Below are 13,641 nucleotides of genomic sequence, written 5' to 3' on the forward strand. Positions count from 1 at the left end.
CACTCAACAGGGTGAGCTCCTGTTGCTCTGTCTCAGCTCCTGCCTACCTAGCAGTTCGAAAGCATGCCTGTGCAAGTAGATAAATAGGTACCACTGTGGCGGGAAGGTAAACGGCATTTCCATGTGCTCTGGTTTCCGTCATGGTGTTCCATTGCACCAGAAGCGGTTTCGTCATGCTGGCCACATGACCTGGAAAGCTGTCTGTGGACAAACGCCGGCTCCCTCGGCTTGAAAGTGAGATGAGCACCACAACCCCATAGTCGCCTTTGACTGGACTTAACCATCCAGGGGTCCTTTATCTTTTTTACCTTTACCCAGTGGCAGAGGCAGGGGCTCTTCATGAAGCATCTCAGACAGCCCTTGTAGCCCAGCATTCCCCAACCAGGTGCCTCCCAAATGTTTTGGACTGAGTGGGGAAGGATGGTGTAGGGGGAACATCAGGTACTGCTTTTAGGTTAGAGACTAGTTTCCTTGGAGCAACAGATTATACCCTCAAGACTGGAGCATCCGAAGCATCTCTCCCTGTTTCTGTTGCTGCAACATCTGCAGTGAGGTTGCGATTGCCCAAGCCCAGCAGCAGAGTCAACCCAGTGCTCTTGCTGGTGTGCCTACCCAGCCCCAACCTCACAAACACCCTCCCTCACCCCATTAGTTGCACCAGCCTCTTCCCATTTGTAATGCAACATGAATAAGTTCGCACTACATCTGCCCAGGTGAAAAGGAGGACAGTGCTCTTGCATCTCTAATAACAGGAGAGAAGAGGGAATTTCAGCAGATGAAACTTGAATGACGAGCTACATCTGCCAAAATTTCATCCTCTGGACAGGAGTTCTGTTCTCTTTCTCACCTATGAGAAAGGCTATGCCTTTAAATTGCATTGTTAGTGAGCAGGAACCAGCAAGCAGCTCAGAGAACAGTGCTTAATAAGTGCACTTGATTGGCCAGCATATGCTTGTGGAAGAAATTGTTCACATCTCACGTTGGCCAAGCCATCTGCAAATTAAGCCATGGTTCAGAAGTTGAGGCGAACATATTGTCCTCAAAAAGCCCCGATTAATTCAATGAGTGGCAACTTCCGAGTTCAGTAGTTTTTCAGAAAATGCCCCCGTTTCTCAACCAGTAATCGCGGCCCTACTAAAGAGGACAGCAGTTATTCTATAGTAGAATAATCTCTCTTCAGCAGGCAGTAAGATCTTGCCTACTTCTCCAAGGCAACCCCAACCTAAGTAAACTTTCAACGTAACAAGCACTAGACCTCATATGCTTGACAGAAACCTCTAGCATTCTGTAAATCTTTCAGCGAGCTAAGCTAGAAATGTTTTGCTTTAGGTCACACAGATGCCAAGTAGGTACAAACATAAAATGATATGAATCCAGAACCATTTAGCATGAACCACTGTGGAAGCAAGGAGCTGCTTCTGAGAGCAGTTCTTCCACTCCCTTTGAGTTTTAATCATTGTGGGGGACGGATTTGGACACAGTGACAGTACTCAATGAATTCCTTATCTCTGCTCAGACCAGGTTTCATATTCTGTCCTGCGTGCATTCCTGACCAGTTTAGGCTTCCAACACATCCATATGCAGGGACTGTTTATTTTTATATAAACCTATACTCATATGAGTAGTTATCATACCAAATTATAGTTGACAAAACTTGTAGCCATAGTCTAAGGCAGGGGTAGGCAACCTAAGGCCTTGGGGCTGGATCCGGCCCAGTCACCTTCTAAATCCGGCTCGCAGACAGTCCGGGAATCAGCATGTTTTTACATGAGTAGAATGTGTGCTTTTATTTAAAATGCATCTCTGGGTTATTTGTGGGGCATAGGAATTCGTTCATATATATATATATATAGTCCAGCCCCCCACATGGTCTGAGGGATGGTGGACCGGCCCATGGCTAAAAAAGCTTGCTGACCCCCGGTCTAAGGGCATGAATGGCCACTGAAACAGGTCTCTTTGTTAAGTCCTAGTTACCTCCTTCTCCTTGTTTATCTATTAGAGCCACCATTAGCCGGTGAAAAGCATAATAAGATTATCAACTCAGAGTGTTAAAAACACTAGGGAGATTTCTGAGAGTCATATCCAAATCCTAGATTAAACACTTAAGGACAGTGGAGGACTTTGCTAGACCTGGCATGGGAGGGTCATCCGTCAAGCATGTTAAGGGTATAAGGAGAAAAGCAACTTTCCCAAGGTGCCCATTTTAATTCACTGAACACCCTAAGTCCTTCATAGTTTTGGCTACCCTTGCTCCCACATTTTCCACCATCCCCTGTAATATGTGCACAGAGCTTGCCCATATTTTCCCGTTTACTGAAATCAGACCTCTCAGAGTACAGGCAGGGCCTTTTCTGCTGTGGCACCTAGACGTTGCAATCTGCTGCCAAAAGAGATATGTGTTGGCCAGCCTTTCTACGGTCTGGTCTATGCCTGCAGCAACATGAGATGAGAGGCTGGACTGCAACACTTCAGGCTCCAGTTGAAGGGTCACATTTCTGAATGCTCTCCAGTGTTAAAAACTCCTTGCAAGCAAGCACAGGACTAGGCTAGAACTTTTCTCCCCGATATGCCAGTTTTCTATCTGCAGGAGTTCTTTAATTTTTTACTTTTATTTTTTTACTGAAGAGTGATGTCCCTTCCAAGTGGTCCAGCGCCACACTCCCTTCTAATACCACAGCATTCTATCGCTTCATTTTAACAAGGTCTCTTGGCAGCTGGAGGCATTCCATGATGCTGTTAATGGTTGGAGGCAGTGGAAGTCTTTATCAGTGGCTACTAACTGGTGCCTTTGTTCTGCCTCCACAATATGCCTCTGAAAACCAGCTGCTGGGAATTGCAAGTGGGGAGAAGGGATGTTGCCCTCAGGCTGTCTTTCCATAGGCATTTGGATTTTAGAGGGGCCTTTGGTCTGATCCAGCAGGGCTTTTCTTATGCTCACTTTTACTTCAAGAGTCTTTATCAGCTAAATACCAACTAGGATGTGAACATGGTTCTTCTTCTGTTGTTTTTATTAGATTGCATTTTAATGACTTTTCCATGGGTGCACCTAGATTATCCTGCCCTGTGAACAGCCAGTTCCTTCCCTTGCTGTTTTGCTCTGCCAAAGATTTTTTTGTTCCAGCAGACTATCGCTGTGCTGAAGCAGACAATTGTTTTTATGTCTGGCTTTAAACGCTGACTCTGTCTCTTTTCATTGGTTAGCCCGTATTATTATTATTCTATGGAGTTGTGTTTTCAATGTTGTGAGCTACCCTGAGTGGTACATTTGCGCTAGAAAGCATAAGATAGAGATGTTTGCTTGCATGAATTCCTGTTGGCACCTTTATTTAATATCAAGATTTAGATGCACTGCTTAATATATCAAAAGAGGTATATAAGTGATTTAAATAAAATAGTATAAAATATGAAATAAAAATGGTGATAGGAACAGATATCAAAAACAGCAGAAATAATAAAATTATCAAAATGTAGATAAAATCACAGCGGGTGGCGCTGTGGGTAAAAGCCTCAGCGCCTAGGGCTTGCCGATCGAAAGGTCGGCGGTTCGAATCCCCACGGCGGGGTGCGCTCCCACTGCTCGGTCCCAGCGCCTGCCAACCTAGCAGTTCGAAAGCACCCACGGGTGCAAGTAGATAAATAGGGACCGCTTACCAGCGGGAAGGTAAACGGCGTTTCCGTGTGCGGCTCTGGCTCACCAGAGCAGCGATGTCACGCTGGCCACGTGACCCGGAAGTGTCTCCGGACAGCGCTGGCCCCCGGCCTCTTAAGTGAGATGGGCACACAACCCTAGAGTCTGTCAAGACTGGCCCGTACGGGCAGGGGTACCTTTACCTTTACATTTAGATAAAATCAAACTTCAAAACCAATGCATAATAAAATTGCACTTCTTAGTAGGCTTACATACCATTTCCCCCCCGAATCCAGTATATCAGCAGTGCCTGCCTAATTAATACAATTTTGGTATAATGTAAACATTGCTTTGGGTATATTTTATTGAACAACAATTAATATAATTATAAATACGTGCTAACATGATGCTGTTGATTATGCCCTAATTTTACTTTTGTTTTTCAATCACAGGAGCGCAAATTTCCTAAATTTGTATCCAAAGAAATGGAAAACATGTACATTGAGGAACTGAAGTCATCGGTCAATTTGCTAATGGCAAACCTGGAAAGCATGCCAGTGTCCAAAGGTGGCTCCGAGTTCAAGTTACAAAAACTAAAACGAAGCCACAACACCTCCATCATCGACCTGGGAGAAGAAAATGAAAACCAGCTCTCAAAGTCAGACGTTGTGTTGTCTTTTTCCCTGGAGGTAAAATGTACAGCTTTTCTACGGATCAATTAGGCATGTTGGCAATATTCATGCAAGTTAACAACAGCAAAAGAAAGTCTCGACAATCACTGTTTAGCTAATCAGAGCTTAAAAGAAAAGCTTTGTGGGCAGAGGTCAGCAAAACAGAAACCAGGCCCCTAATACTTGAGCAAAGGAAGGGGGGGAAAAACCTAAGCAACAACAAAAAGAAATCCCTTTAACATCCCTTTTGATTTCTTCTTTCAGGTTCCATGCAGCCTTGTTAGTGCAGTCTGTTAGGAGAATGTGTAAATGTTAAGCCAATTACCTAAATTAAAAACCGCTCGCTTATCTAAAAATATCCCATTCAGGACACCTGAGGTGGCTTCAAAAGTTGTTGATCCATAGTTGTTATTCTGAATCAAGAACCCCCTTTTTTGCACATCTGGATTTCCATAGAACAGGGGTAGCCCACGTGGTGCCACTCAGGTGTTACGGGCTACAATTCCCATCAGGCTCAGCCAGCATGGCCAACAACCAGGATTTATAGTCTACAGCCTATAGAGGACACTATGTTGGATTCCCCTTCCATAGGACTTTAGTGACACTTCAATGCTCACTGTCTTGGAATAAGCCTAAGGCTTCTTTTCCCTGCATAAGGAATTCTGAACTACATCTTTTGTTTGTAAGTTTGAGAATCTGCATGTGCTTCGCCTGCCCATTAAGAGTCCTTGTGCAAGGCAAAATAAATGAGAACTAAATGCTACAAAGTGAAAAAGACAGCCTGGTGTTGAGTTGCATGCTCCTTAACCTATAGTTCAGCACACTGATGTCAATTTGATGCACTTTTTCGTGTTTGCCAGCAGCAGTAGCCAGTGGTGAGGAACTGTGCACTCTAATGGTGCCAAGACATGGGATTTGTTTTAAAAAAAAAAGGAGAAAAGGAACATGACTTTGTAATATAATAGCCCTTTATTTGTTGTAATGACTATATGTGGGAATATTCAGGGAGGCAGGAGAGGGTATATTGTTTATTAATATCCTTCCTAACTTGCGCTAGCAAGTTCTATAACTTAGCAGAATTTACATTCCCCTTTTAAACGCACAGTGGATAGCTGGTTGCAGGCTCGTTTAAGCCTCTCAATATTAGATTCCTGGTAAGTTCCCTTATATCCCACTTAAAAGAATGAACATGCCACAATCTTGTGTAAAGAATATAAAAGAAGTAGACTCACATCATCAGTTCACAGTTGGATCCCTGAAGGCAGACTTATTTACAACGTATATACATGTGGATCCCATATGGAGATAGTCCCAGTGTCCTCTGTTGGCTGATTTCTAGCTAAAAGCTGCTGCTCCAGCGATGGAGGAAATCAAAGAGAGAGGGGGTGTTGTGTACCTTGTCCTTTAGTTACCTGGACAGGTAAGGTCATGCCCACCTCTAGTCACATGCAAAGGAAGTATGTCCCAGCCAGAAGGAAACAGGAAGTTTTCGACTGGCTGGACCAAACATTCCCTCGCATGTCCACTCTAGGAAAACGAGGAATGTTGTACTTGACTGCTACTTATGTATCACATCCCACACTGTAAAGGCGTAATTCAAACCTTACCTGAACAGTGTGGGTGCTTCTAAGATTTGGTTGCTTCCCATGCTGGTCTAGTAACTCAGGAAGGAAAGCAATTGCATGGGCGGCCAGACTCTGGCTGTTATTCCCCACATCAACATTGCTCATGCTATGGGAAATGACCACATGAATCAGTCTGCCCACACAATTGTCTCCCTTGGAATATTAGCAGCAGAATGGTAAGAAGCCCTGCTATGGAAATTCCCACATTGTTCAAGTGTCATATTAATGGGACCATATGCATAGGAACATAGGGCGCTGCCATGTGCTGTGCAATTACATTGGCTGGCAGTAGCTCTTCAGGGTTTCAGATGAGGGACATTCCCAGCCCTGCCTGGAAATGTCAGGGACTGAAGCTGGAACTTTTGATAGATGTTCTACCACTGATCTACAGGCCTTCTCCAACCTGAAAAAGGGTTATTTGTTTGCATTCCATATATGTTTTCCCCATCTCTTCATTTCAGTCGACAGCAAACTTTGCTGTGCATATTGCAGGGGAATTTTTTTTTATTTGTTTGGTTCAAAAATAGATCTTCTGGGAGGAGGTATTTTAATATTCATTAGAGTTGTTTCACAGCTTTTTTTTTTAATACTGGTGTCTGAATTACTAAATCTTCTTTCCCTGTGTTCTTTGCATTTGATCATTGCTAATTAGAGGTGTCACCTACGTTTTGCAGGAAACCTTGATTTCTAAGCATTAAAAATTGCAGCGGGTACAAGTTGTACAATTTATCTTCACACATATACTTTGAAATGTACGGTTCACCTGAATTAAATAGTAATTGTGTGTTCTTTGCGGTGTAACATGAAGGGTGGTCTCACAGTCAAGGGTGGTTAAGCTACTCTACTCTCCCAGCTCTCTGACGTGCTCCAGCTTCTTTCCAAAAACAGTCACACAAAAATCCATTAACCCAGATTAATAGGCACAAGGAGACATCCGTTGCCTGGCAATACTCATTCATGAACCCACATGCAGGTTAGCCTCTCTTCCTGAACTGTCCGTGCCATAGGGTGCAAAACCAATATGATGCCCTGCTACTCCAACACTGAATGCAACCTTGGGTTATACAATACTGTGCCCAGTTCCCAGTGAAGATGCTGCTAATTGTTCCACTACTTAATTATGGAGTTCGGCTTTGATAGCGGAAAGCACCATTGGGGTGCTGAAGCAGATATAGAGGACTTTCCTGCACTGCTTTTTCTGTATGTGATTTGGTGCTGGTAAGGAGCAGGGAAAGGGACACAGGTGGCGCTGTGGGTTAAGCCACAGAGCCTAGGACTTGCCGATCAGAAGGTCAGCGGTTCGAATCCCCGTGACGGGGTCAGCTCCCGTTGCTCGGTCCCTGCTCCTGCCAACCTAGCAGTTCGAAAGCACGTCAAAGTGCAAGTAGATAAATAGGTACCGCTCCAGCGGGAAGGTTAACGGCGTTTCTGTGCGCTGCTCTGGTTTGCCAGAAGCGGCTTAGTCATGCTGGCCACATGACCCAGAAGCTATACGCCAGCTCCCTCGGCCAATAAAGCGAGATGAGCACCGCAACCCCAGAGTTGGTCACGACTCGACCTCATGCTCAGGGGTCCCTTTACCTTTAAGGAGCAGGGAGGAGATGGAAGCATCAGAACATGCCACAGGCAGAGATGAGACACATCACAGTCATTTGCTTACAGAACTATAGTTCTGTGTTCAGGGACTCATGCCTCACAAGTGATCCATTCCCCACTAGCCAGTTGTGACTTTAGGAGAATTGTATCCTAAATCCATGTGTGGCGATCAATCAAAACTTAAGCACAAGCAAAAACTATTCATTGAAACCTTGAGTGAGGCAGTGAGACATTGGGAAATGGCTTTTGACGGCACACTTACTATTAGAGGGCACGTCTGGATGGTCAGCAAAAAGATTGTCAGGAAGATATAATGCGAAGGCATTGCACCATGCAGTTTTGGACAATTCACATGACCATGGAGCCTGCAGCAGCTGCTTGAAGTTCCTGAACACATGAACTTCCTGCCTGTCACTAGCCAGTCATGTGCAGCCTGCCAAAAAATAAAAAGATTAAGGGTGTGGGTGGCAGCAGCTGTTGCATACAACTTTCTGGGCATGCTCAGAGAGCCAAGCTGAAAAGGAATTTCAACTAGCAGTGGTTGTGTGAATCGACTCCACATCATCAACCCATCTTCCCACACCTTGAACTGCCTGGCCACTAGAAGCAGGATACCTTGTGATCTGATTGTTCAAATCCTCTGCCCCCATCTTTTTTTTTAAAAAAAGGAAACAATTCTCCTGCATTTAAGAAATTGGAGATAATTCATTTTAATTAATGTTTGGGGGGGGGGATTGTTTGCTGACTGTCAGTAATTCATCAATTCACAATTAATCAATATAGAGCTGTTGTTTCATTTTCATTACTTCACTTACCTATTTTTGACATGTCCAGCCTTTTAGGTCTGTCCCCTACATTCCTCATCAGTAGATCCTCAGGCTCACACTCTCTCGGAAATGTCATAAACAATAACTAAAGCGGCATAGAAATGTCTTCAAAACATTGTTTCCAGACCTGGTTGCTGAGTGCAGAACGTCATCCAGAGTGGTTTTCTTCTGTTTTCTTTTAATAGGTTGTCATCATGGAAGTCCAAGGTCTCAAATCCTTAGCACCCAACCGCATTGTATATTGCACTATGGAAGTGGAAGGGGGAGAAAAGCTACAGACGGATCAAGCCGAGGCATCAAAGCCAACGTAAGTTTTTCTTTACTTCCGTTTTCTTTCTCCAGCCTAGCAGGAAAAACACACACAGTGAGTTCTCTTCTTCCTTCTGCACAAGGAGGTGGGGAATGTCTGGACTTCCAGATATTGCTGGGGAACAATTCCCATCTTCCCTTCCTGTTAGCCATGATGGCGATGATGATGACATGTGTGGAAATATACCTTTCCATATGAGATCATCTCTTGACCATGAATTAACAGCTCCTAAGCCACGAGTCAGTAAAGGCTTGTAGCATTTTCTTTCGTCCTGTTGAATGTTAGCGAGACATCTCATAAGCACTTAATTTTAAGTATAAGCTGGATTGATTTCATAGAGAATCATAGAATCATAGAGTTGGAATAGACCACAAGGGCCATCGAGTCCAACTCCCTGCCAAGCAGGAAACACCATCAGAGCACTCCTGACATATGGTTGTCAAGCCTCTGCTTAAAGACCTCCAAAGAAGGAGACTCCACCACACTCCTTGGCAGCAAATTCCACTGTCGAACAGCTCTTACTGTCAGGAAGTTCTTCCTAATGTTTAGGTGGAATCTTCTTTCTTGTAGTTTGGATCCATTGCTCCGTGTCCGCTTCTCTGGAGCAGCAGAAAACAGCCTTTCTCCCTCCTCTATGTGACATCCTTTTATATATTTGAACATGGCTATCATATCACCCCTTAACCTCCTCTTCTCCAGGCTAAACATGCCCAGCTCCCTTAGCCGTTCCTCATAAGGCATCATTTCCAGGCCTTTGACCATTTTGGTTGCCCTCCTCTGGACACGTTCCAGTTTGTCAGTGTCCTTCTTGAACTGTGGTGCCCAGAACTGGACACAGTACTCCAGGTGAGGTCTGACCAGAGCAGAATACAGTGGCACTATTACTTCCCTTGATCTAGATGCTATACTCCTATTGATGCAGCCCAGAATTGCATTGGCTTTTTTAGCTGCCGCGTCACACTGTTGGCTCATGTCAAGTTTGTGGTCAACCAAGACTCCTAGATCCTTTTCACATGTACTGCTCTCAAGCCATGTGTCACCCATCTTGTATTTGTGCCTCTCATTTTTTTTGTCCAAGTGCAATACTTTACATTTCTCCCTGTTAAAGTTCATCTTGTTTGTTTTGGCCCAGTTCTCTAATCTGTCAAGGTCGTTTTGAAGTGTGATCCTGAGGTCACACTTCAAGGTCTTTTTGAAGTGTGATCCGTTTTGAAGTGTGATTTACTGAAATGAAAACCGGCAGACTAAAAAGGAGCACAAAGTCTTGCTGATTCTATATTCTGTTCTGTAAGGAAGCTCGTTTCAGTCTTACCTGAACATTCCCATGTATGGTGTAACAGATGGGTAGGCAAACTAAGGCCTGGGGGCCAGATCCAGCCCAATCGCCTTCTAAATCCGGCCTGCAGATGGTCCGGGAATCATCATGGTTTTACATGAGTAGAATGTGTCCTTTTATTTAAAATGCATCTCTGGGTTATTTGTGGGGCCTGCCTGGTGTTTTCACATGAGTAGAATGTGTACTTTTATTTAAAATGCATCCCTGGGTTATTTAAAATGCATCCCTGGGTTATTTGTGGGGCATAGCAATTCTTTCATATATATTTTTTCAAAATTTAGTCTGGCCCCCCACATGGTCTGAGGGACAGTGGACTGGCCCCCTGCTGAAAAAGTTTGCTGACCCCTGGTGTAACATGTGGCTATTTCTTCCAGCCTCTTTCGGTACTCCAGGTTGGTTTAGGGTGCATATGGGAACCACTCGCTCACTCATGTGCTGAGAGATACGTGGAAATTCAGTCAAGAATCCATCTTATTCAGTATGTAGCCAGATGGAACTGCTGGAACTTTCAGGCAGCTTGCACAAATCTGTGGGAAGAGCCTTCCCTTTGGCAGGGAGACATATAGTGATTGAAAATCGTCAACTTTCCCTTTGATGTGCTCCAGAGCCATGGTTCCAGAGATCCCCATCACATGGAGAGAATGCCATTATATGGAGATAGCATGTAAAATGCTACTCCACGATATGGATGTGATGCCAACATAATGGTTCCAAACAGAGTCAGATGCTTGGGGAGAGGGAACTGCCTTTTAACAATGATGTTTTCTCTCCAAAACTGAATTCTTAGAAAGTAAATGGCAATTTCTCAGTCACCCTTTTTCTGTGCCCTCCCTAAGTATTCATCTGGGGAACACAAACTGTATGCAATCATAATACAAAAGCTAAAAATCACCTTTCCCTCCTAAATCTTATGACTAAGCCTTCTTGTGACAGCTACCTGTTTGATCAGGCTTACATTACATTTACCCCCATTTAAATACATTTTACATTTAATAACTTTAAATTGAATACACACCCACACGTAGATATATATGCCTAGGCATGGGGCAATTACAGGAAAAGGCACCATGTGGTGTTCCTTTTTTGTCAGAAATTTAAATATATACATTAAGATGACCACTTCTTGAAAATATTTTTCTTTTAAAAAAAATCTGTATAATAGAAGTGGTCAGATAGTCTTCTAGATTCACCTTTCATGGTGCAGTTTTGATCTCTCCCTCCCTCCCTCCCCCCCCTCTCTCTATATATATTTGTTTCTGAAAGTACAAGTGGCAAGCCATTATTGTTGCGATATCCAGGGATGTTCTATCTTTACCAATGTCCCCAAAGAACTGCTCTGATCCACTGTAAATCTGTCAGGCTGCTTACATGTATTGCAAAGCATAATGAGCAGTTTCCAACTCGGTCACTGTCTTTCATATCAGATTTTGCCATCATTCCTTTTCCCTTCTCTAATATACCAGGTGCAGGTATATTTTAAACAACAACCTCAGAGTCCTTCACCTAAATCCTAGTTGTCATTTAGGCTGTCAATCAATAATGCATCTGTCTAGACAAGCTTTTAAGCCAGTGCTGTTCCTTGCGCATCCCGATTTGCTTTAGCACTGCCACTGAAAGGTGCAAAAATATGGAATGTGCACTGAATATTAAGTTTCCGGGAATTCAAAGTCCTTCTGTGAAAAAAAGTGATATACTTCAATAATTATTTGTTTTGCAACGAGAAATTTCCGTTGCTTTCAGGCTGACTTCAACTAACATTGTGTATTCTTGTGATAGAGGCATCCTCATTTGGTTATTCATTCATTCACTCATTCATTCATTAAATTTCTATCCCATTCTTCCTCTCAAAGGCAGCAGACCTGTCACACCAATCTATCTTGCCATATTTAATTCTTTTGTACCCCGATGCTATATGAAAGCTTAAAATACACATGTTTATTCACTGAATCACAGCAGCTTGATGGTTCTGTGGGGTGGGGAAAGAGAACACTATGAATTCCATTTGATAGCTCAAATATAAAGGTAAAGGTAAAGGGACCCCTGACCATTAGGTCCAGTCATGACCGACTCTGGGGTTGTGGCGCTCATCTCGCTTTATTGGCCGAGGGAGCCGGCGTACAGCTTCTGGGTCATGTGGCCAGCATGACTAAGCCGCTTCTGGCGAACCAGAGCAGCACACGGAAACGCTATTTACCTTCCCACCAGAGTGGTACCTATTTATCTACTCGCACTTTGACGTGCTTTCGAACTGCTAGGTTGGCAGGAGCAGGGACCGAGCAACGGGAGCTCACCCCGTCACAGGGATTCAAACCACTGACCTTCTGATCGGCAAGTCCTGGGCTCTGTGGTTTAACCCACAGTGCCACCCACGTCCCCGGCTCAAATATAGAGCTGCTAAATTCAGGCATTGTTCCTAAAACACCATTAAAAATTGTTCCACATTCCGAATCAGCCAAATGTAGATTTTCTTGAGGGTGGAGAGATGGAGGTTCAAAGCAGCACCAATTTCCTTACGGCCCTCATAAGATCTCCGTGATGTATTCTGTCACCTCTCCTTCACTAAACACATTTTATTGCCTTTATTTCTTCCCCTGTCAGTCAAATGTCTGAGACTGACAGCGCTTCTGGACTGCCACTACTTTCAGGTGGGATTCAATCACTTGTCACCAAATACAGGTCAGACCATTCAGCTGATTTCTGTGCTCTTATGCAACAAACCTCTGCCCCCAAATCAGACTTTTTGCAATAAAGAAAGTGCTGGAGGAAAGACATTGGAAAACGTCGGGTAACATCTGCATGACGAAACATCATATTAACCTCCTTGCAAGCATGTCCGATTGAACGCTCAATAAGCAGGCTGTCTGGAAGTGAACTGAGCAGCCTTTTGTAGCAGTTGTTCCTTGGTGCAGGGAGAAATTGGATAAAAATTATAGTAACTCGTAGCTTCCATGACCTCACAAAGTTGAGGATCAAGTGCCAGTCCTTTTTCATACTGAAGAGAACCCTGTCCCTAAAGCAGCCATAAATGGAAGCTTTTGGGTGATGTGCTTAGAAACAACCTGTGACAAGGTGTTCTTTCATCCCCTTAACAATTTGGAGTGCTTGCAATCTTTCTCGTTTGCTTTGGTTTTTTGCACTACCTGTGAAAATAGATCGACTTTAGGATTATAGAATCATAAAATTGTAAAGTTGGAAAGGACCGTGTGGGTCATATAGTCCAACCCCCTGCAATGCAGAGTGGCTAGGGCAACTCAGCCAAATGGGCGCGTATTATTATTATTATTATTATTATTATTATTATTATTATTTGCCCAATGTGGGGTTCGAACCCACGATCCTGGGATCAAGTGCCTCATGCTCTACTGGCTGAGTTTACAGTTATAATTAGGCGTTTGGGATATAACATTTTGAAATGTTTCTTTGTAAAGATTTCCATTCAGTTAAAGAACTTACTGCGGGCTTTAGTGCAGGCCACTTCTTGCTGTGTATGATTATTATTTTTTTTCATGCAGGGAGGGTTTCTCATTTTTTAGAAGACATCTGAAGGCAGCCCTGCATCAGGAAATGTTAAATGCTTGACATTTTACTATGTTTTTATATGTACTGTAAGCTGCCCAGATTGGTGGGTTATGATGATAATGATGGTGA

General features: G+C 43.7%; 1 protein-coding gene across 24 annotated transcripts in view; it reads left to right on the forward strand.

Moving 5' to 3' along the window:
• CADPS (calcium dependent secretion activator) overlaps positions 1 to 13,641 on the forward strand; it is a 337,672-nt gene that overhangs the window by 118,474 nt on the left and 205,557 nt on the right. For all 24 annotated transcript variants that reach the window (XM_077925069.1, XM_077925070.1, XM_077925077.1 and 21 more), the window contains exons 5-6: positions 4,081 to 4,317; positions 8,533 to 8,654. In XM_077925069.1, coding sequence (XP_077781195.1) covers positions 4,081 to 4,317; positions 8,533 to 8,654 — 359 coding nt within the window. The remainder of the gene's footprint in view (positions 1 to 4,080; positions 4,318 to 8,532; positions 8,655 to 13,641) is intronic.

This window comes from Podarcis muralis, chromosome 2 (genome assembly GCF_964188315.1).
Source record: "Podarcis muralis chromosome 2, rPodMur119.hap1.1, whole genome shotgun sequence".
NCBI lineage: Eukaryota > Metazoa > Chordata > Lepidosauria > Squamata > Lacertidae > Podarcis > Podarcis muralis.